The following is a 22,987-nucleotide window of genomic DNA, read 5'->3' as shown; positions in this document are numbered from 1 at the left end:
CTAGTGGCTTTCCAGATTGGCAAGAGGCCTCCCTCTCCTCATTCCCTTCTGTCTGGCTTAGTATCACCCTTCCCTCCCGATTGGGGTACTGGGACCTTCTTCAGTTACTTGTGAAAAAGAGCTAGGTTCCTCTGTTTTCCACACAGTGTCATATAGTCCTCTGAGTTGGGAAAGGGAAGAAGGTTCTAGGTCTTCCTCCTCCTCATCTTTAGTTGATTTGCTCCTGAGTGCTCCCAGAATCTGATTATCATACAGAAGCAGTAACTTACAGGAGTTCTTGTGTGTATGGGAATAGCCCTAAGCTTTTGGACCTGAATTGTCTTATTTCATCCCCATGACCCTATAAGGCAGGACACTATGATTAGTCCTATTTTACAGTGGAAGAACTCAAAGTACAGAAGAATTAGCTGACCCTAGGTCAATGGGCAATAATTGAGAAGGCCATGCTTCAAGTTTGCAGAACCTGCACTAGCTATTAAAGACTACTTCTCATAAGAATAATAAGTCCCCCCCACCCCCCTCACACCCAACAAAGGCTTACAGGGACAAAAGCAGATAGTGGCATTTTCAGTTTCATGGTTTGTTGCCGACTCCCTCTCCTCCATCCATACCCATTTACCAACATAAAGGCTGATGCCTGGGGAGGCAAAGAAGATTGCCCAAGTCCCAACAACAAGAGAAGGAAGTGGCCATCAGTCCTGCGTTCAGCCCTGGAGTCGGTTCTTGCCATCCCATGAGGCTGCTGCCTCTGCCCATCCCCCAGACTGGACCTCCTACCAGGGGACACAGTTATTTGCCCAGGCTGTAAACCAGTGTCCCTCTGGCCCCACTTCACACTGGACATGTGATTCTAGAAAAGGCTGGGTGAGAAGACAGAGTGGAGAAGCAGATGCTGCTTACCCATCTGGGAGCCCAGTCCGTGCCAGTGATGTCACACATCCAATGAAGGAGTGTGGGTAACCGCAGTCCTCCAGGGGAGTGAGCAAGAGTTTTCTCTCCTTGGGCTTCCAAGGCAGAAGGCCAGCCCCATGCACTTTAAAGCATTTACTACTCTAGACCTATTCAGTGGCCATGGGACCCAGCCAGACGCTCAAGGCCTTTGCCAAGCTGTTCCTCTCCGACACCTCTAAGCTCTTCTTTATTTGAAAGTCAGAGAGAGAAAGACACAGATCTCCCATCCACTGATTTACTCCCCAGATGGTCATGAGAGAAGCCAGGAGCCTGGGACTGCCCCTAGGTTTCCCATGTGGGTAGCAGGGGACACCTGCAGGGGTGCAAGGCCTTGGGCCATCCTCTACTGTTTTCCCAGGTGCATTTGCAGGGAGCTGCATTCGAAGTGGAGCTGCTGGAACTCCAACTGGCAGGCAGATGGGATGCTGGCGCTATAAGCGGTGACCACGACATTGGACCCACCTCAGCTTTTTCTACTCCCATCTTGGCCAGGTGTTCTCTAGTTTCTGGTCTTTTGTTTTCCATCTGGTTCTCTAACTATTGAAATCCCATCACACCTTTAGTTTCCATCCCAAACATTTCTTTTTTTCTTTTTAAGGTTTATTTTTTATTGGAAAGGCAGGCAGATTTTACAAAGAGACAGAAAGATCTCATATCTGCTGGTTCATTCCTCAAATAGCTGCAATGGCCAGAGCTGAAGCCAGGAGCCAGGTGCTTCTTCTAGGTCTCCCACATGAGTGCAGGGTCCCAAGGCTTTGGGCCAGGCTTGACTGCTCTCCCAGGACACAAACAGGGATCTGGATGGGAAGTGGAGCAGCTGGGACAGGAATTGGCACCCATATGGCATGCTGGTACTTATATGAGGATTTAGCTACGGAGCCATCACGCCAGGTCCCCAAACATCACTTTTTGCTCTGAACATTCATGCCAGAACATATAAGTTCCCGTCTAAAAGTCCAAAGTAGTGCAACTGGACTTAATCACCCTTTATCCCTCCTCCCCAGGCCACTGCTGCTGGCCTGCACCGAGTGGGCCTTCACAACTGTCGATCTAATATTGGCTGTACAGCGTTTGAATCAGTGACTATTTCCCAGGTCCTCATGCCGAGTTGGGAAGGACTGGCACCTCAGCTCCTTGCACCCAGCTGTCCCCACCGTCCTACAGCCCCAGTTCAGCTTTTTGGATAGTTTTAGGTAGGAGTCCCGCTGGCACTGATTGAGGCTGTACTGTCACCATAGCGACAGGCGGGCAGCCAGGCAGGAAAAAAAATCTCTTTGGAACTACAACTCCCAGCATGCACCCGGACCCCAAGGTGCCTGCTCATCCTGAAGCCCGAGACCCGGGCCGACCCCGGCTGCCTGGAAGGGTCGAGGGTGAGAAGCACAGCGTCTTGGGATATCCTTACTCTCCTGCCCACCACCGGGGGACCTCTACCGTCCGTACCGTGGCTGGGTTCTCGGGCTCCGGCCTTCTCTCAGCACCGCCACCCGGGCCTAACATGGCCGCTGGTGCTGGGACCTGCAGGGCGCACGCGGAGAATCGGGGCCGAGGTCCCGGGCCAGAGCCGGCTCCTCCCGGCATTCCTCGCGGGTGTGGCGTGGGCTCCGTTCCCCGCCATCTCCGGGTCCCTAACGAGGGAAACCCTCGGGCTTTGAGGTGAGACCCAAGGCTGTGCTGGCTGGTGTCGTGGCGGGGGAAGGGCAGGAGGCTCCGGGGCAGTGAACATCCCGGTGTTCGGAAGGGGCCTTGGAAGGCAAATCGAGAGTGGACAGAGGGCACCCTTGGAGTTGAGGACAGCTGTAGCATCCTTGTCACCTCCTCGGACCCCTGACACATCAGCCTGGGCCTGCTGTCACTGAGGAAGAGGCCGTAGCCCAAGCCAAAGGCACTGTGGCCTGTGTCTGCCTTCTGTATTCACAGCACGCCTTAAGGGCTCCAGCGAAGGTTTGCTGATTTGGGGCTGATTTTTTTTTTTTTTTCCATTGCAGGTAGTATGGCCCAGGGCTTGATTGAGGTGGAACGAAAGTTCACTCCAGGGCCTGGCACAGAGCAGCGGCTGCAGGAGCTGGGCGGCACCCTGGAGCGTCAGGTCACCTTTCGAGACACCTACTATGACACCCCAGAGCTGAGCCTCATGCGGGCCGATCACTGGCTGCGACAGCGAGAGAACAGAGGATGGGAGCTCAAATGCCCTGGCCCGGCGGGTGTCCCAGGGCCCCACACCGAGTACAGGGAACTCCTTGCAGAACCTGCCATTGTGACCCAGCTCCTCGAGGTGCTGGGAACGCCACTGGGCATGGGGGCTGGAAGTGTGGCGGCTGCGCTGGGCCCGCTGGGGCTGCAGGAGGTAGCTAGTTTTGTGACCAAGCGGAGTGCCTGGAAGCTGGTGCTCCCTGGAGGGGCTGGGGAAGAGGAGCCCGTGCTCAGGGTGGACCTGGATACAGCCGATTTTGGTTACGCCGTGGGGGAGGTTGAGGCCCTGGTGAGGGAGGAAGCTGATGTGCCCACCGCGCTGGAGAAGATCCATGGCCTCAGCAGCCTGCTGGGTAAGGGCAGAGGTGGTTGCGTGGTGGGGGAGGGGGTCTCTTTGTCCCAGAAATTTCCCAAAGAATCCAGTTTGCTGCAAGTGCCACCCAGCCCCATTTCTTCTCTCAGGCAGCTGTCCAGGTGGCATTTGAACTGCCCATGCATCTCTAGTTATATCATGTCACTTGCCGCTTATCTCTCTTAGCAGGTTGCCTTCACTTGCATTTGTTTCAAATGGGCTTTGACTCTCCCTTCACCCGGATGACCATCTTTATTTGTTTACTTATTATTAGATGTATTTGTTTTTATTGGAAAAGGCAGATTTGCAGAGGGAAGGAGAAACAAAAAGATCCTCCATCTATTGGTTCACTCCCCTTAATGGCTGCAATGGCTAGAGCTGAGTCAATCTGAAGGCAAGGAGTCAGAGTCCCAAGGCTTTGGGGCCGTCCTCCACTGCTTTCCCAGGCCACAAGCAGGGGGCTGGATGGGAAAGGAGCAGTTGGAATACAAATTGGTGCCCATATGGAATTCCAGGACTTGGAAGGGGAAGATTAGCCAATTGAGACAAGGCACTAGCACTATTTATCTTTTTTTTTTTTTTGAGATTTATTTATTTTTATTGCAAAGGCAGATATACAGAGAGAAGGAGAGACAGAAAGATCTTCCATCTGCTCGTTCATTCCCCAAGTGGCCGCAGTGGCTGGAGCTGAGCTGATCTGAAGCCAGGAGCCAGGAGCTTCTTCTGGGTCTCCCATGTGGGTACAGAGTTCCAAAGCTTTGGGCCATCCTCTGCTGCTTTCCTAGGCCACAAGCAGGGAGCTAGGTGGGAAGCAAGGCTGCTGGATTAGAACCAAGCCCATATGGGATCCCTGCACATGCAAGGCGGGGACTTTAGCCACTAGGCTACTGTGCTGGGCCCTATTTATCTATTTATTTATTTACTTTTAAATTTTATTTTCATTTACCTGGGAGAAACCGATCTCCCATTTGAGGGTTCCCTTATGCCCCCAGCAGCTGCATTGGGAGTCAGGAAGTATATCCGGGGCTCCCACATGGGTGGCAGGGACCCCAAGCACTTGAGCCATCACCTGCTGTTCCTGTTTCCCCAGCAGCCCACTGGTGGGCAGCTGGAGCCATGAGCTGGAGCTGGGAATGGAATCCAGGCACTTCTACCCAGTAGCTTTTCTCTCTCTCTCTCTCTCTTTCATAGCTTCCAAGATCCTCATTTAATTTGTCCTGTTGGCATTAAGTAAAAGGTAAAAGTAGTATTTATGGGAGACTTTGGTCGACCCAGTTTTGCCTTCAGGCTTTCCCTGAATAGTTGGTTCCATTCGAGGAGTGGGTTGTGCAGCCCACGGGGCCTTACGGGCCTGGTAGCTGTTGGAGCTACGTCTTCAGCAAATGCGCGGTTTCCTACCTGAAGCCTGACTTGCTGCTGGGCACTGCTGTAGACCCTGGCCACAGGCTCTCACCATGTGGAGGGGGAAATGCTGTGGGACCCCCGCCCTTGGGCTCCAGCGTGCCTTCTTGTACCTCTCCAGGTGTCTGGTAGCAAGCTAATAGACCCGGGCCTGGGGCCAGGGTGGCAGCTGTTCTTTGCTGTTTCTCCTCACTGGAGGAGGACCCACTAAGCAAGTGCAGGCATTCCGACTCCCTGAACGCCACCTTCGGAACAGCCGTGGGGTCCTGGTTGGGCGCCCAGGGGCGACACTCAAGGAGACTCTCCTCCTGTTGTGTCTGCTTGTCTCCCATGATCCTGCCTGTAGGTGTACCGGCCCAGGAGAAAGCACCTGCCAAGCTCATCGTGTACCTGCAGCGCTTCCGGCCCCAGGACTATCAGCGCCTGCTGGAAGCTGAAGCGCACAACTGTAAGAGGGAGGCCGGGGACCGAACATCCTGATGACTGCCTGGGCTACACTTGAAGGCAGAAGGAACTCGGCCTGGTGGGATCATCGCTTTGCCGGGCTGCTTCCCTTCCCACAGTGACTCCTCCTCCGTTCTTCGGCCTCCTCCTAGCTCCCCTTCACCAAGCCCTCCTCGGCTGCCTCCTTTCCCTCATCCGTCAGATGCAATCTGTGGGCCGCCCCTCTCCCCTGGCCGCTAAGCAGCCTCCATTGATTTCCGCTCGTGTTTAAAGGATTTCCACTTAGCCGTGATCAGTAGTTAAGCACAGGAAAATCCCTTGCCGCACCCCCCTCCCTTGGTCGATGCCATTGATTCTGCCAGCGGCTCCTAAACCGCCTTACAGCTGAGTTAGAGATGAGAGGAGGCAGCGGGATTTCCCCGCCTGGGGGCGTGGGGGGAATTGCAGCAGGTTGGGGAAGCAGTCGGGAATCCCGGTTAGAAATACACAGGAGGTTCAGTCTGCTGAGGCCCTTGTGCCTGGCTCTGGCCCAGATGGCAAGACTGCCTCCTGTGCAAGTTGAGGGGGCACATCTGCTCCCAATCCAGAGGAAGAGAACTTGCCGAATTAAGGCAGGTTCCTGGGATGCAGTGGAAAATGTACACTTCCTGTCAGAACACTGTCCCCTTGCTGTGATCCATGTACATTTTCTACCTCAAATATACCCAAATATGGCTTTCCAATCCCTTCAGGTTTTATTGGGCTTTCATTACTGGTGGGGGAAGGGAACATTCCTCCCTCCCTCCCTCCCGCTTCCCGTTTCTGCTGTGGCCAATGTGGGGCCGGAGCGCCACCTGCTGGTGGGCCTGAAGTGCAGGTGGTGTGCTGCGGCTGGGGTCCCCAGGGTTTAAACGGGGGGGAGTTACTGCCAGGTCTCCACAGGCAAGTTGTTCACCTCGAAGGTCTCCTGCACAGACTGGCCAAGGTGGTGATACATGAGACGCAGCTTCAGCCGCAGGGGGGCCTAGGGAAGGAGAATGGAGCTCAGCACTGGCATCTGTGCCTTCTCCCAAACCCTGGGTCTCACCAGGCGCTCCTGGAACTCACCTTGTTAGGATTGAGGATTCTGAGAAGCTGGGTGACAGGCAGGCCACTCCGAGCTGGAACTGTGTCTCCACTGGGGGCCTGCAGCTGCAGCTGCAGGCTCTGAACACAGCAGATGGAGGTGGGACAGTCAGGTGGCTGGCTGGCTCCTGCGATGCCTTCAGGCCTGGAGGTCCCGAAGCTGCCCCCTACCACCCAGGACTCATCCACCACCACATCCACTTTAAGGCCTTTCCTCCTGAAGTGCCCACCCAGGCCACCTCTGCAGTCTGATCTTTACAAACCTTGGGCACAGCAGCCTGGCAGATGAAGTGGGTGACATCACCCCCCGAGGAGTTGGTGGTAGTGACAGTGATGAGGAGTAAAGCAGGGGTTTCGGGCGGTCGAGTGAAAGACAGGTTCAGCTGGACGCCCTCCCGCTCAAACACTTTGCAGTCAGGGATGGGGGCTAGGGTAGAGAAAGGCAGCTCAGTGGGCAGGCTCCAGATAACCACTTGTTCATTTGTTCAGCCAGAAATTGGCAAGCACTCACTGGTAGTGGCAAAATAGACAAGAAGATGTGGTTGGAGCTTGCAGCCGGGGGTGATGGGGAAAAACAGTGAGGAAGAAAAGCAGCATGGCTGTCATAGGCAGGAAATGACGCCATAGCAACTGGGAGGACCTGACCTAAAGAGGTGTGCCAGGAGAGAGGCAGCTGACGACTGAACCTGTCTGATGTGCCAGGCGTAGAACATTTCAGATAAAAACAACACAAAATGCCAAACATGGTGTGGGAGGGTTTGAGGAGTTGAGGGAGCCAGCGAAGTGGCGGGTTGGGCAGGTGGCTGGGAAGGAGACAGGGGCTGCAGGCCACAGTATGATCAGACGAACCCTCCCACCTGCTGAGAAGGGACTGGTGACACAGGAACGGAAGGGTGCAGGCGCCTGGACCTGGAACCACCCCACCCTCCTTCTATAAGGCCCCTTCTCTTTGGCTGCGGCTTACCTGAAGGAGCAGGTACACAGGGAAGGTCAAGCAGATGCATTAACGTGCCTTCTGCAGAGGCATCCGGAGGACCCTGGGCCTCCCTGGGTGGCTCATCCAGGAGATGCAGCAGATCCAAGAGCTTGGAGGCCTGGGCCAAGGGCAGGAGGCTCAGGGCTGGTGTGTGGCTCAACCCAGTCACCTCATCCCAGGGGCTGCCAGCTCCCACCTCACCTGGGGTTCTGTAGGGGTAGAGGCTGTGGCTTCTGAAAGCAGGGTGGCTTCACTGCTTTCCTTTTCTCCCTCTTCAGCCTGAGAGCCACCTCGTTCCACAAGGGGCATCTTCTCCAGGATGGCGGCCCTGGGAGAATGGGAGCAGGAGGTAGCTGGGAGGTCAGGGGTGGAGGGGGGTGGGGGGGAAGGAGTACTGAGACCACAGGATACACTGTTTCTGGGTTCCAGGTGGGCCAGCAGGCCATACACCAGCACAGGGGCAGCAACCTGCAGCAAGGAGGCTCTCCTGTGCATGAGATTCTTGTTCCCACAAAGAGGCTCTTGGGAGAGGGCAGGGCGTGGCGGGCCCACATTTGCAGCAGCAGGCTGCAGGACCACAGACACACCTCATGTGATCGTACTTCCGGAAGAGGGCATTGTACTCCACGGCACGCTGCTGCAGCTCCACATCCATGCAACTCCCGTAGATGGATACCACCTGGCGGATCCGGCTGGGACACAGCGAGGTGTGTGAGCAGCAGTGGCAGTGCACTGACCCTACCACCCCCATGTACCAGGGAGGGCCCCAGAAGGCTAGTCGAGCAAGACCCTAAAGACCAGGCGGGTAGAGGGGATCTGTGTCTGCAGGGGTGCTCAGGGGCTGCTGGGCCCTGGGCACCCTGCCTCACTTGTTGTCCCCGCGGAGCCGGGTGCTCAGCTTCATGAGGGCTGTGAGGGCGTAGGCTCGGGTGGCTGGCAGGGACAGATGGGATTGCAACACCTTTTCCAACAGTGCCAACACCTCCTCTTCTTCCACCTTCAGTTGTGCATGCATGTAGTGAGCCTGGGCCCAGCTCTGCCCCCTCCCTGGCTCTCCTCTGTGAACCCTCCAATGCACAGTCTCACCTCAAGGGGTTCTGCTTCCTCACAGTTCCCCTCCAGTAAGAAATCTCCATACTCCCCGATGCACCAGGCTGCCACCTGCACCAGCGGTTGCTGTATATGTAGAGTAAGAAACATTATTGGGTCAGTGTCTGGGTCACTTCCACACTCCATGACTTCTATGGGTTAGTGCAGAGATGGTGGGGTTTGTAGGGTGAGGAAAGGTAACTTGGACAGTTGGTTCTGTCCTGGTGCCTGGGTGCCCACTGCCCTCTGGTGGCCAGGCGCCAGAACTGCACGGCTTGAGCACAGGATGTGCTGTGCTGGATGTGGGTTGGGTGGGGTTCCCTTCAGGAAGGGATGATGCTAGCAGGTTTTGGCTGGCATCTGTGAACTCGCTTAGTATTCAGGGTAACTTGCTGAATACTTGCAGTACTTCGAGTACATGCAGAATGAGTTCTTATCTAATTTGATCCTGTAGTGACTGCATGGTACAGGATAGGCAAGGTAAAAGGCTGAGGGGAGGGAAGCTAAAGAAAGTTCCATTAGTCATCTGTGGTTGTATGGCCACTAGGTGCTAAGGCCAGGATGTAAGTCCAACAATATTCTCACTAAAAATAGCCCTGGCCTTGGGTGTCTCCTGCACCAAGCGGATAGTCATGACTTCGTGGGAAAACATAGAATTGGGCTGCAGGGAGGTGGTGACCCAGGAAAAGGCGGGCCTGGGGAGAGGGGACTGGTACCTGCGAGATATCGTGTGCCAGGGCAGTATAGAGACGGCGCACCGAGTAGGCGTGTAACTCCTGAGCCCCTCCAATCAGCTGGGTAAGGTTGGCCACTGCATCATCCCGTACATGGGCACCTGCCTGGAGGAGGGGAGTGAATGCTAGCCAGGTCATTGGGCCCAGCTGTGCCCAGTCCTGTCCAGTGCTCTGGCCAGTGCCCGCCTCACCGTCGTCAGCACGTGCAGGATGGTGTCTATGTGCCACCGCTTGGTTGGAGCAAACCTAGGCGACACAGCTTGTCAATCCTGAGCCTCCCTGCACTCATTCCTCCACCTCCCTTGTCCCCACGCTGCTCCGCTCTACCCTCTGGCACCTATCAGCTCACCTTTCAGCAGCCAGCAGGATGCCAGAGGCACAGTCAGCCCTGAGGTCAGGCGGGCAGGACTCCAGGAAGGCCTGTAGCTCCCGAGTCATGGATCGCACATTTGCACTGTTCACCAGGGCCAGGCTCAGCTCCAGGGCTCGCCTGGTGGGAGCAAGACAAGGCTTTAGGTGGGCGGCCCAGCTCACCTTGCTTTGGGCCTCCTTGGGCCCTTCCCTCCCCCAGGCAGCCCAGTCCCCTCAACCTCCTTTATGCTCAGCTGCTCTGAGGTGGCATGTACCCTGCACAGGTGGCTCCTTTGGCCTCTGCTTACCGGCTGAGGGAGGCATCACTTTCTCGCAGGCATTCCACCACGGTGGGCCGATGCCGCTGCACGGCCCCGTGGTCCGATTGCACAAGTTGCAGCAAGGATGTCAGGGCTACGTACCTGGGCCCAGGAGGGGAAGAGGCCCTATCACGCCATGGACCTATCATGTCAACCCTTGGCTACAGGGCCTGCTTGGGCCACAGGTGCATTGGTCGGGGGCGGGGTGGGGGGTGGAGGACTCCACGCACAACTTAGTCAGACACGTGGGAGCCTCACCTGATGTTCCTGTCACTGTTGAGCAGGAAACGGCCAAGAATGTTGATGGCCAGGACCTAAAGCGGGGAGGGGCGGTGGTTAGGAGCAGGAATTGGCACAGGGTGATGGGGTGGGGGTAGGGGAGAAACCAGTGAGCAGGACCCGTTTGCTCGGCTGGAGGCAGTTAGGTGAAGCCACAAAGGGTCAGGGATTGGGGCCAATACCCGCAGGCCGGCTGCAGAGCGGATGTCCATGATGGTTAGCACCGTCTCAAACAGGACGGCACTGCCCGCATTCTGGCTGGTGTCAGTATTGGTGGCCACCTAAGGGGACAGGAGAGGGGCTGTATCTCCACAATGGCATGAGTCCAGGGAAGGCTACAGTAAGACTTAGGGCTCTCCTTTGTAGAGCGAGTGCCAAGAGGTAGCCAGCAGGTGCAGGAAGCTCATGGTGGGGCGGGAGTCAGGGGAAAGAAGGGAAGGGAATGCCAGGGGGCTGGGACAACACAGCAACACCCCTGACCCATGCCTTCTCCCTAGTGCCTCTTACCTGGGCCAGTAAGTCATTCATGGTCTCACTGCTCTCCTCATGATTCCGGCCCAGAATCCGAAGCAGACGGAGAATCTGGACCTGAGGTGGGGTTAATAAAGGTTGAGAGGTGGAGAAGATGGGGAAGAGGAATGGAGCCATGGAGTAGGGAAAGAACACCCAGTGGGGCAGGGTCTGGCTGGGGCCCCACCTCTCCCACCTCCACTGCTCCTTTGATTCCTGAACAGGATAAGAAATGTAGAAGGTGGATGAGGGTTGGGGGGGAGGGGACTGCAAATTTTCTGTATTGGTAGCAACGTGGATTTTCTGACCTTTAGGCTCTCCCCCTAGGAGGCCTGGGATGAGCAGGACAGTCCTGTGTCCAGTGCCATCCTCCTCCCCAGTACACTCGCAGGGCCAGAGTGTTCTGGGAAAGGTGTTCAGTGAGGGGCCGCTACAGTCTTATCTGCTCCTGGGATGCAGCAGAGAGAGGCCGGCACACCTGCAGAAAGGGGTCACTGATGCCCGCCACGCTGTGCTCCGCGGAGTATCCTGTGGTCACCAGAGTCCGGAGGATCTGCACCAGCTGTGGCACCACCTGCAATTGGGGCACACAGCCTTGCCTGGGGGCCCTGCTTCCTAAGTTTGCACACCTTAGGCCCTAGTCCTCCCTGGACCACTCCTTCCCTAGCCCACCTTGCGGAAGTGCCTGAGAGCTGCAGGGCTTCGTTCGCAAAGCTCGGTGATGAGTGTCATGGTGCCCATCAGGATGCCTGTGGTCAGGGTGGATACATGAGGGTCCACCCACATGTGTGTGTGTGTGCGCGTGCATGTGTGGCACCATCCCTCTCCTCCTGAGAGCTAGGTTCCTGACCTCACCTGTAGGCAGAACCTCAGACTAAGACTGGGACCCCACCCCCTGCCGTGGCCTTACCATGGTGACGTTCAAGGAGCAACTGGGTACAGAGTGGAAGGAAGACATCGGAGAGGTCAGGAGCCTTTCGGATCATGTGCACTGCAGTCAGAACAGCCTGTGGGTGTCAGGGAGTCTCAGATGGAGTTGGGACGAGGATGGACTCTTCTGTAGTGCATGGCAAATTTGTGGCGGGGAGGGGCAGATGGGGGTGGTTTCTGCAGCCTCACCTTCTTCCGCACATAGGGGCTGGGCTGCAGGAGCAGCTTCTCCACCTCTGGGACCAGGTCCCGGCACATCTCGGCAGAACCCATGGCGCTCAAAGTGCACAGGGCTAGCCCTTGCACTGGCTGGAAGCCCTGGTTCAGGTCACTGCACAGTGGGGTCAGGAGTATGGTCAGCAGGCAGTCCCTGTGGTGGGAGTGGGGACAGGGAGGTCCCAGTTTCCACTCCCCAGGGCTTCCCACCAGCCTCACTTCTTGATGCTGTTGGTAATGAGGAGGTGGGCATCTTGCCTCTCATCCAACAGAAGCATGGCCCCCAGGTAGCCCACTCTCTTGTCTGTGAATCTGGGGGAGGCGATCAGCTTCAGGCATTCCATCTACAGGGTAAGGGGCGTGGGCCCGGAAAGGCGCAGGCTGAAACAAAAGGCATCTGCCCGCCCGGTTCCACCTGCCTTATGCCAGGTTGACCAGTGAGCCGCACATCCTGTCACTCTCCTTTCAGCAAGAAGATGATTGCGTTGTGAGTATAGAGTTGCAAGAAACCAGGAGTGGAAGAGGAAGGGGGAGGGGGCGCCCTGAGCAGTGCTGGCCAGGGAAGGCAGGGGTCAGGCCAGCCGGCAGACATCGACCTGCAGCCCACACTACTGCGGGCTCAGAAACTGTGCACACAATGAGAGAGCCCAGGGAGCCCCTGCCCCCCGGGGCAGTGACATTCCCTGGTCGGATGAGGGGTGTAGATGTAGGGTGTACCTGTCCAAAGTGGGCGGGGTAGCCCAGCATGTGGACATACAGCAGCTTGGCCAGCTGGTGGTGCCTTTGCAGGGGGTCTCCATCGCGGAAGGAGGCTCGGATGTGGGCGCACTCCTTTTGGATCACTTCCCGCTCCTGTGCCTGGGTCTTGGCACTACGAATCTCCTCGATTAGATCCTGAAGTTTCAGCGAAGACACCACCATTCTGTGGGGAAGGTGGGGCGGGGCAGAGCCCGGCCGGGACGTGCACAGGGCTTTCACACTCTGGTCGTGGGTGCCTGGCCTTTTTGCCCAAGCTTGCCGTGTGCCAAGACGCCAAGGGCCCGGGTGTCTCACGACTACTCTCACTCAACAGAACCCGCCTCTACCTTTCCACACCTTGCTCTCCAAGCCCGCCCTAGCTCTCCGCGCGAGCACATGCTCACTGCGCACGCGCCCCGCCCCACCCTGCACGCGTTCCCACCGAGCATGCGCCAGGGCCCCGCCTAGCTCCCCCCTACCCTTGGCTACCTGCACCTGTTCGCCCTTGGCCAGCCCATCCATTCCTCTCCAGCCCGGCCCTGCGGTATTCTTCCCCGCATTCCCGTCTCAAGGGGCTCCGACTTCTCACCCCAGGCTGACCTGGCTTGTGTCTCAACACTGCTCCGGTTCCCCAACGCTTCCTGGTACGGGGCCGTACAGAGGTTGGCGCGTGGTCGGGTCCATCCTTCTCCCCGCCTCCACCACGGGACCCCGCCCCTCCTGGGCCGCCCTGCTGAGCCTTCTGAGTCCTCTGACCTCGGCTTGGAGTTGAAGGGTTAGGAGCTCTTACCAGACAGACAGACAATGATAGTGTAGGGGTTCTCCCAAGAACTTCCTCAATCCCCAGTTGGGACAGCTTCTGAGAGCTTGAGTTTGATACCATCAAATCCCCAAAACAGATGACAGTTTCCCCTCTTTTTAGAACTTTTTTATTAATATATTTTTTTTGTTAAATTTCTTTTCTTTTTTCCTGCAAGACTTGTTGTTGGCGGCACTGTTGTATAACTTCAATCCCAAATTCCATGAAATAGAAATCAGAAGTAGAGGTTGAGAGGGGAGGAAGGAGGGAGTCAGGCCAAGGAGTAAACAGTTTGACTAGAAAAGAAGAGGGTGTGTGTGTGTGTGTGTGTGTGTGTGTGTGTGTGGTGGGCATTCCCGGGCAAGGCCATTCCTGGAGGGAGGGGGATTGGCAGGCAGCTTGCCTCTGCCTCATGCAGGGGAGGGAGGAAGGAGCCCCTGGGGACCCTCAGACCCTGCTTCCTGGGGCTTCCTTCTCCCAAGGGGGGAGGTTCGTACCAGGGATTAGCCACAACTTCTCCAGGGCTTCTCTCCCCACCTCTCACGGGGGCCTGGCTCCTGCCTGGGCCTTGCAGTGGAAGGTGTGTGAGAGGTGGTTCTCTCGGGTCATCCCCTGGTCTCCCCACTTTGTAAGATTCTGAGTGATGAGGGGTGGAGACAGATCCCAGCCAGAGACGGCTTAGCTGTCCCTGCTTCTGTTCACCTGCAAGCACCTGCTCTCCTGCCTGATTCTAGTTCCCAGGAGTGCCCTTCCCCAACCTTGCCACCATTGCCTGATGTTGGGGAGCGGGGTCCTTGCTCCTTTGCGTGCCCCTTTTAACCCTCTAACGCTACAAATGTCTTCTTCAGGCCCCTTAGGAATTTAATCAAAGGCCACAAGTGAGTCCAGACCAACCAAATAGACTTTTAGGGGGACACAAAAGGGTGGGAGAGGTCATAGGGCAGAGTTTGAGGAGGGGTGGACTTGAGGATTTTGTTCCTTTCTGCATTGCTTTCGTGCCATGGTAGGGGCCGGAGGAGGGGCTGGTGGGCTGGCAGTGGAGGGGAGCCAGAAGGAGCCGCGGGCAGCTGTTATACGCTCAGCCCCCTGTTTCCTCCAGGCGAGGACCGAGTTAGAGCTCAGGGCTTGGAGGTGAGAGGTGGAATCCCAGGGAGCCTCAGCCCTTCTCCGTCTCCCTCCTCGACATTCAACTTCCAGGAGACTCCTTAGGACACCAAACCGCCACCCTCAGTGAAGTTTGGGTCTGAAGAAAAGGCGGGGAGGGTGTGGGGGCAATGGTCTGACTTAGAGTTGTGTGTCTCAGAGAAGGGAGCAGCTCTGAGAGAGAGAAAAGCCCTTCATATGTAAACAATCTAGAGAAAGGAGGGGTTGTTGGGACGGGGAGGGAGCGAGGGACACAGACAGAGCCAGAGGTAAATGAGAAAATCTGAGAAAAGAAAGCAAGAGACAAAGATAAAGAAAGAGGAGGAAGGACAGGAGGAGAGGAAAAAAATATCAACCAAGAGGAGGGAAAGAGAAGAAAGGCAGGTCACAGGGGTGGGGAGGCAGGCAACGGAAGCCAGAACCAGGCCAGGAAGTAGGTTCAGGTGAGGAGCTGGGAGAACAGGAACGCCAAGCTGAGGTCCAGGAGGGCCACGGCGCCCACCACCAGGGGGTTGGCAGCTCCCTAGGGAGACAGAAGAGGAGGTAGGCTGAGTCCCAGGACCAGCCACAGAGCGAGGTATCCCCATTTCCTGAGCTGGTCAGCCACCAGGGTCAAGCTGAAGGGTTCCCAGGCAGTGCCCTGCAGAGGCAGGGGCAAAGAGGGTCTTCTGGATCATTGCTTTGGATTGCAAGGCACTCCACTCCCCCAGCTGGCTGGCCCGGCTGCCCTTTCCTCTGGCCCTGTCTGGGCAGGGCCAGCACTTTCTCCATTCTCCCTCCACCCTCCTCCCATCCCGCCCGCACAGCCTGTGCCCCAGCCAGAAGGTGCACAGCCTCAGAAGCAGACATTGGTGGCAGCAGCCAGTGCTGCAGGGAGGCAGAAGGATGAAGGGGGGTGAGGATGTGGTTGCTAGGAAACAGGAGAAGACCTGGGGTCCAATCAGCATAGAAGGCTCTGGGGAAGCTCCACCTCTCCTGGTTTTCTGTCTCCTTTCCAATTTCTCTTCTTCCCAGGAGAGGGAGAGAGAGACAGAAGAGGGAGGGAACAATTTTTTTTTTCTTTTTTATTTCTGGGCACCAAAGAGAGAAAGTGCGGAGGTGGGGGCGGGGGTGGAGTGGGAAACTGGGAATGAGATGGAAAGGGAACAGGCAAATGTTCTGGCTCCGCCATTAAGCACTTGCTGGGAAACACGGCCGAGTCACTTTGAGTGCTGGGCTTTGATTTCTCTTTGTCAAGTGAAGGACTTGGACTTGAAGGTCTACCTGGAAAGCTCCTTCCAGCTCAGAAGTCCTGTGTGTGTGTGTGTGTGTGTGTGTGTGTGTGTGTGTGTGTGTGTGTAAGACAGACACAGAGAGAGAGATGGTCCAAGACTGGCCAGGCAAAGAGGAAGCTAAGTGGAAACCAAGGCCCCTCGGGGGATATAAGATTAGAGACCTGGGATGGATGAGAGCAAGACTTAGAGGAAGAGGAGCCACAAAGCAGGGATGGGCATGGGTAGGGGGACGTCTCACCGGCTGTGCAGGCCTCTCGGTGGCAGCAGGCTCGTCGAGCTCTTCTGGCAGGCACCCGGCAGTGGGTGGGCCCCTCAGGACTGGCATGATCATGGTCTCAGGCTCTGAGTCTCCCGGAACTCTCATCTGGGGCAGGGGTTCTTCGTCCTCCCCCTCCTCCTCCCGGAGACTTCCCGAACTGTCACTGCAGCCTCCGAGTAGGGGGGAGCCGTCTCTAGGCCCAGGCCCCTGCAGCCCGGCCTCGTCCTCAGCCTCATAGCCAGCAAGTTCCTCTGCCTGCTCCCCGGGGCCCCCCCATTCCTCGGGCCAAGCTTTGGGGCTGGAGAAGGGACCCCAGTCCCTTCCAGGAGGCAGTGGGCTCCGGCAGGTGGGGGGTCGCCAGGGTGGACGGGAGGAGGCTGGACTGCTGGGCAGTTCGGGGGAGCCCTCGGAGGGGGTCAGTCCATTTTCGTATACCCCGGGGCTGTCCTCATCCAAGGGCTCCGTGTCAGAACCTTCTGAGTCCTGCCTGGGTCTGCGGCCTGGTGTATAGGTGGAGTGGCAGTCAGCCTTGGGTGGGGGAGCCCACAACTTTATCCCCACCACCCCAAGCGGTCATTACATAAGACCCTGGCCACTCTCCTGGCTCACAGAGGCACAATGCTAGATCCCAAACTTGCCACTTGCCGTCCATTTTAGAATTTCATGGCCCCACACCCTGGATAATTGGTCCCTCCCCTCAGATCTTCACACCTTGTCCCCACCCCCAACCCTAATGCCAGGTCCCCCTGCTCCACATCTGAGCCATTCTAGCTCCCCAGGGGCTTCAGCCTCCTCCTCTGTACTGCCCACACCTCACCTGGGGCTTCCAGCATAGGTTGCAGGTCCTGGGCTATCAGCTTGGCCATTCGCGCTGCCTCGGTGGCCTTTTCGGCAACGCTGCTTGCTGCCACTGCTTTTAGGAGGGCGTCTGCTGCCCTGTAAGGTTCCAGTGACAAGGGACTTAGGAGACTGCCCCCCTCCTTGGTGCCTCTATCCTGTAACACAGCCTCGTTGGAACTGAGCTCACATCTATGGTCCTCACCCTTGCTTATATTCTCTGACTGCTGCTCCCCAACCTGGACAGGCCAGGGATGCTCCCCTCTTTCCACTGGGATGTGTTGGCTGCACTCATGGCTGCTCTGCCCCTGCTTCTCTCACAGCCTCTGCCATTAGGGCCTGTAGTAACACTTCCTTCTCCCAGCAGCAGGGGCCTTGGGCCTCTTCCCTTCCTGTTCCACAGCCTTGCAGGTGACAGCTGAGGCCTGTGTATTGGCATGTCCTCTGCAGTCCAGCCAGATGCTTGGCAGCTCTCCCTGCCTTGCTTCTTAGGGGGGAGGTCGCAGGGGTGTGGGGCGGGGTGCTTCCAGGCATCTTTAACACCTCTTCCACAGCCCCTCTCCAAGGGGTGCAGGGGGCCCATTCTAAAGCCCCCATCCTGGCCTGTCTTTCCCCCAGGCTCCCAGTCCTGGGCCACACCCTCTTTCTCAGCTTCCCTTCCCTCTCTCACTGCCTGCCCTCCTTATGTTGTAATCCTACCTCTTCCAGCGCAGATTTCCCAACATGAGAATTTCCCATCTTGCTTTCTTTCAGTATTCTTTGTGTTCACAATGTTCTTTCTGCTACCACTGCTCCTCCCTCCCCCACAAGCCTACCCCATCTTCTGCTTTTCTGAGCTCAGTCCCTGGAGGAAGGGTGGGGCTCCCCCTGCTGCCGTGATCCTAGTCACTGTTGGCATTAGCCCCTGGCCCCTCGTGCCCTGCCCTGTAGGCACAGGAACCCTGGTAGCAGCATCAGTGCCCATCTCCCTGATGCCAAAGGCTTCCTCAATTTCCCCTTCCCTCTCTGCTGGTTGGCTTACAATCGTTAAAATAGTTTTGTGATCCTGACTGAAGATGGGACACACAGGAACAGATGGAGTTTTATCAGATACATTGCCCATGGGTAGGATGGACCCACGAATCTCTGGCTAGAGACTGGTTTCATCTGACTCAGGGAGGGGTGGGCAAAGGGCCTTTAGGGACTGCTGGGAGGGACCACAGCTAGCCCTGCCCTTCTGTTGGAGGGCTTTCAGACTGAAGTGGAGCAGCAGGTCTCAGGGTTTGGGGCAGGGTGTGAGCATCCCAGTCTGGGGTTGTGCTGTGCTCTCTTGGCAGCATGAAGCTGGCATGTTTTGATAGATGGCAGGACATGCATGATCAAGCCCTAGGCAGTGGCTCAGGCATCAGGCCAGGCTCAGGCTACCTGACACAGGCACCTGCTCTGGAGGCTCTGCAGTTTCCATGGCAGCTGACAGCCAATCAGGGTTGCCAGGCCTGTTGCTGGGGAGACCATCCATCCTCCTCCCACTGCCTGATCCTCTAGTTACTTAGATCAGATTTTCTTGCACATGCCTCCACCCTCTTCATCCTTAAACATTCCCTAGCATTCTGCTTTTCCCTCTTCCTGGCTTAACTATAACATCCAGAACCCTCAGAAATATCTGCAGATGCACCATCTCTGGGTCAGGTCTCTGCTCTGTGTTTGACATCTTCGCGTGCACACACACCCACTTGTGCACAGGGTCAGTATTATACAAATTCACTGAGGTGCACTGGCATGTCTCCTCTTACAAAGAGCTTCAGATTTAAACAAAATCCCTCAGCCATGCCCCTGTCTCTTTTAAAAAAAACAAAACATACAAAAGTTCAAATACGTGAGTTGTATCAATCAAAGGCCCGGGAATCTCATTACAGATAGATTGGTGGCTTGCTTTAGATCTGTGCTGTCTAGTTCAGTCATTCAAAGCCATGTGTGGATATTAAACACCCGAAATATGGTCAGTGTGATCTGAAATCATATGCTTAGTTCAAATACACACCTGAATATTCCAATAACTATATATTGGTTACAGGTTGAAATGATACACTTTCAGATAAACTCATACAGGTTTAAGTAACAGTACGTTACCAAATTCATTCGACCTGTTTCTTTTTGTGCTTTAAAATGTGGCTATGAGAAGATTTTAAATTACACGTTTGACTGATAGTCTTCTTGGACAGCTCTGCTTGAGATAGCAAGGTTCCTGGTGTGTGGGATTCTAATATGATTTGCAGAAAGAAAATTTAATTTGCAGGCAAGCCACTGCCTCCTCTGACATCTTTATGAGCTGGGTGAAAGGAGGCAAGGGAGGCAAAACCGGAAGAGACTCTTTTTTCAGGTGGGTAGGTCAGCTGTGCAAATGAGACCTGTCCAAAGCCCCAGGCTGAAAAGGTGTCAGCCTGCAGTGTGCTTAAGAGGAACATTCCCTGTTCTGCCTGGGACTGCTGCCCAGGCCTGAAGGCTGGACTGGATGCAAGAGTCTTCCCACTAGGGACATGTCTGAGCTCCAAAAGAGGTTTTTGGGCCTGCCAAAGCAATGCCCATTGGCACTCCCACACCCACCAGTGGGTTCTATAGATACATACCTTCCCACAGGCAATCCCCAGACACGCTCCCAGCCTTGGATCCTCTTACACAGCCTCCTCCAGGGAAACACCCACTCCACCTGTTGCCTCAGATATAAGCACCCAAACGCCTAGAACTACACCTGCCATATCTTAGGCCTCTCCTTTCCTCTGCAGGCTCCTAAGCCTTGGGTCTTGGTTCTCTGCCAGGCAGCCCCTCTTTCCTGGTCCCCAGCACTGCCCTCCTGCTTGCCCAGCCTTGGTGTCTACACTAGATGCGCACCTGGCGGCGGCGATCTCCTGGCGCTGGCGGGCAGCACTCACGGCTCGACGGGCGCCCTCGACAGCCCTGTCCACCTTCTCCTTGACTTTGCCCCGTCGGAGGGCCAGAGGCAGGAGGCTGCGGACGCGCCCTCCGTGCACCAGCCGGTTGCGCTTGTACTTGCCCTCCTCGCGGGAGCCGTCGGGGCGGGTAGTACGCCCGTAGCCGTGCCGCCGGTTGCCCAGCCACTCGCCCTCGTAGCGCAGCCCGTTGGAGCGCTGGCTCACACCATAGCCACTTCGCCGGTCAGCACGCCACTCGCCTGCATACACTTCCGTGGCAGAGCCCTCGATGAGGGCTGGCGGCGCAGGTGCCGGCGGCCCACTGGCCTCGGAGCCCGGGGGTCCCGTGCTGCCCACTTCGCTGCTCACCTCGCTGCGCAGGGAGCCTCGCTTGCTGCCCAGGGAGCTGCGGCGCCCGCCTGCCCGGAGCCCGCTGAGCAGCAGCGAGCGACGGAAGAATCCGCCGGCTGCCGGGGTGCGCTTTCGGGAGGACGCCCCGTCGGCGTCCCCGGGCCCGGCTAGCACAAAGCCGCCTCGGGAGCCCGTTGCGGGGCTGCCGCCCTCGTCGCCCGGCAGGGGCAGGGGCGGGGGCGGCGTCGGGGGGTCGCTGTGGCCCGAGTCCAGGGAGGTACGTCGGGGCGAGCGCAGCAGCGCTGCCTGATGGTAGGGCACGCTCTGGCGTACCCCGTACCCGTGGCGCTTCCCAGCCTGCCACTGACCCTGGTAGGTGCCTGCGGGAGGGGTCGGGGACGGGAAGAAAAAGTCAAACCTCACTAGGCTTTTGACACCCCCCCTCCCACCCTCCGGATCGCCAGTACCTCTGGAAGCAGATGGGATAGGAAGGGGAGGTTAGGCCAGGGCACTGGGGACTAGGTGTGAAGGCGTGCACTGCAGAGCCAAGACAAGCCAAGAGGCGGGGAGGCACGTGGAAAGGGGCAGTGTGGGCAGACAGGGCGAGGGCGAGGCACAGGCAGGCGGCCAGGGGGCGTGAGGGCCGGGCTGCCAGGCGCGCACACTGACAACACGACAGACACGAGGCAGGCCACGCCGGAGACTGGAGCGCGGGCGTGAAGGCAGAAAAGGGGTGTTGGGGACTTGAGGGGGTGGGGAGGAGAGGCGGCAGGCACGGGCGGACAGGCAAGGGTGAGAGCAACCGCCTGCGAGGAGGGTAGGGGATAGGTGCATGAGCAAGGCAGGAGTGGGCGGTGGAGGGAAAGGGCTGAAGGACGCGGGAATGGCATGGGGAGGAAGGCTGAGGCGCAGGGGTGCACATGTGGCTGGGGGCGGGGGAGGCGCCGGCGGCCGAGCAGGCAGGCTGACAGCGGTGGGCCGGGCCGGGCCGCGCACCTCCGTCGGAGTAGGTCTCGGTGCCGTAACCGTCCTGAAAGCCGTCCTTCCAGAGGCCGGCGTAGCGCAGGCCGGACACGCTCTCCCACACGCCGCTGCGTCCCTTCAGCCCGCCCAGCCACTCGCCGCGGTACGTCCAGCGGCTCTTGCGCTCCACGCCCAGCCCTTCACGCTTGCCCTGGTGCCAGTGGCCCTGGTAGCTGTGTCCGCCGGGCCCGGTGAAGACGCCCAACGACTCGAAGCCGTGCGCCCAGCAGCCGCTGTACTCGCCCTGGGCGCCGGGCCCCGTGCACACGCCGTAGCCATGTGCCCGCCCCGCCTCCCAGCCCCCCACGTAGCAGCCCCCGTCGTCAAAGTCGAACTTGCCCCCGGGGGACATGCATGTAGTTGGCGCGGCCTCAGTCCCACCCCTGTGGCTCAGCGCATCCTGGGGCTGGAGAAGCCGGCTGGGGGCCTGGGAGCCGGGCGAGGCCTGGGGGCGGGAGCAGCTAGACCGGGGCCGGGCGGAGGGCGCCCAGAGCGGGCAGGCAAGGCCGGACCCTCATCCTGAGTGGCTGCGGAGAGAGTGGAGGGGTGGGGGGTGGGGAGGGAGGAGGCAGGTGGTGAGCGAGGCCCCTCCTCTCTGCCCGCCGCTCCCTGGCCGGGTGGCTCCAGAACATCAGCACCGCCTCCCCCCCACCGCCACCCTCCCCCTCTCCATCCCCGGTAGCATCTTCCAACAGCTTCCAAGCTTTGGGGGCCCCGGGGGGTTTCCCCATCCCTTCCTTTCTTTTAAAAGGTCCCTCCCAGGGCTGGGAGCCGAAGCGGGAGTGCCACTTTTCCAATCTAGAATCCTAAAGAGCCCAGTGAGGATGGCAGCTTAGGGGTCCTGAAGGAGGGGGTGGGTAGACTCGCAGGCTACCCGCTTCCTAGGTGCTGCCGGTACCCTTCTGCTCCCGTTCTTTTGCCTTCCCTGGAGAAGCAGGGGTGAAGACTGGGGTGGGGGGAGGGCAAATCGGACCAAAGTGGGCAGAGGGTGCATCTGTTGGAGTAGGGGTAGGAGGGAAGGATGAAGATGGGGTGGCCCTGCGGGGATGGGCAGGCAAGGAGGGGTCTGGTACTCACCATGTGGGCTGGGGCGCAGGCCGCCTCCCAGGCTCAACATCCATGGCAGGACACCTCCACTCCCACCTCGCTGGGGCCAGCCAAGCCCCCTCCCCTTCCGGAGACTGCTCCACCCCAGGCCGCGAGGTGGGAGAGCCGCAGGAGAGAGGCCTGGCTCGCTCGCGCTCTCTCTCTCTCTGTCTCTCTCCAGCTGGAGGAGCAGGCTGATGGAGTGGGGGGCGAGGCAGTGGCAGCGCTGGAAGGAGATGAGAATAGTGTAGGGGGAAAAATATGCCTTGGATTTCGATGGAGCTAGGGAAGAGGAGCTTGGAAGCGGGATGGCAAGAGGGAGGGGGCAAGCAAGAGGAGGTGTTTTTATTATTTTTTTTCTTCTTATGTGGTTGGGAGAGGGAAAAAAAAATCAAAATTCTGATTCCATCTGAGCACAAATCAATGTTTGCTCCATCTCAGCATCACAGGGGAGGCTGGACCAGGCAGATTTAAAGGGGCAGAGAGAAGAGAGGAGAGGGTGGGGAGAGGAGGAGGCAGATGAAGAAGAGGCAGTGCCGGAGATGAGAAGGTGGTGGTGGTGGAAGGATGGGTGCCTGCTCACCCGCAGTGTGTGTGTGTGTGTGTGTGTGTGTGTGTGTGTGTGTGTGTGTGTGTGTGTGTGTAGCAGGTGAAAGGCAGGAGACCCCCAGGGTGGAATTGCTGGCCTGCTGACAGAGAGTGGGGTGAGGTGGAGGGG

General features: G+C 57.7%; 3 protein-coding genes across 4 annotated transcripts; 1 reads left to right on the top strand and 2 right to left on the bottom strand.

The window, feature by feature from the left end:
* The first annotated feature begins 2,256 nt into the window (after window positions 1-2,256).
* On the top strand, window positions 2,257-6,063 carry THTPA (thiamine triphosphatase). 2 transcript variants are annotated; one of them, XM_040969329.1, is made up of 3 exons: window positions 2,257-2,324; window positions 2,940-3,497; window positions 5,244-6,063. In XM_040969329.1, exons 2-3 carry the CDS (start codon window positions 2,945-2,947, stop codon window positions 5,375-5,377), a joined length of 687 nt encoding a protein of 228 aa, XP_040825263.1. In that variant the 5' UTR covers window positions 2,257-2,324; window positions 2,940-2,944; the 3' UTR covers window positions 5,378-6,063. The 2 variants fall into 2 exon arrangements, with proteins under 2 accessions (XP_040825263.1, XP_040825262.1); XM_040969328.1 differs by having other exon boundaries at window positions 2,261-2,607.
* AP1G2 (adaptor related protein complex 1 subunit gamma 2) lies at window positions 6,053-13,242 on the bottom strand. Its single transcript, XM_040969326.1, has 22 exons — window positions 13,189-13,242; window positions 12,568-12,772; window positions 12,070-12,194; window positions 11,824-11,965; window positions 11,615-11,711; window positions 11,377-11,453; window positions 11,183-11,278; window positions 10,702-10,782; window positions 10,377-10,475; window positions 10,174-10,229; window positions 9,904-10,017; window positions 9,594-9,734; window positions 9,436-9,490; window positions 9,227-9,349; window positions 8,508-8,597; window positions 8,291-8,418; window positions 8,009-8,113; window positions 7,623-7,749; window positions 7,410-7,539; window positions 6,709-6,872; window positions 6,428-6,526; window positions 6,053-6,344 (listed from the first exon to the last, which is right to left on the bottom strand). Exons 2-22 carry the CDS (start codon window positions 12,769-12,771, stop codon window positions 6,243-6,245), a joined length of 2,355 nt encoding a protein of 784 aa, XP_040825260.1. The 5' UTR covers window position 12,772; window positions 13,189-13,242; the 3' UTR covers window positions 6,053-6,242.
* A 1,727-nt stretch (window positions 13,243-14,969) lies between these two features.
* JPH4 (junctophilin 4) lies at window positions 14,970-22,406 on the bottom strand. Its single transcript, XM_040969327.1, has 6 exons — window positions 22,261-22,406; window positions 21,157-21,710; window positions 19,769-20,540; window positions 16,881-16,999; window positions 16,043-16,563; window positions 14,970-15,053 (listed from the first exon to the last, which is right to left on the bottom strand). The coding sequence occupies exons 2-6, from the start codon at window positions 21,533-21,535 to the stop codon at window positions 14,970-14,972; spliced, it is 1,875 nt and encodes a 624-aa protein (XP_040825261.1). The 5' UTR covers window positions 21,536-21,710; window positions 22,261-22,406.
* Window positions 22,407-22,987: the final 581 nt, after the last annotated feature.

The sequence above is a fragment of the Ochotona curzoniae genome, unplaced genomic scaffold (genome assembly GCF_017591425.1).
Source record: "Ochotona curzoniae isolate NIBS_2020 unplaced genomic scaffold, NIBS_Ocur_1.0 scaffold_4701, whole genome shotgun sequence".
NCBI lineage: Eukaryota > Metazoa > Chordata > Mammalia > Lagomorpha > Ochotonidae > Ochotona > Ochotona curzoniae.
Note: the sequence above shows the minus strand (reverse complement) of the source record. Positions and strands in the feature narration are given on the sequence as shown.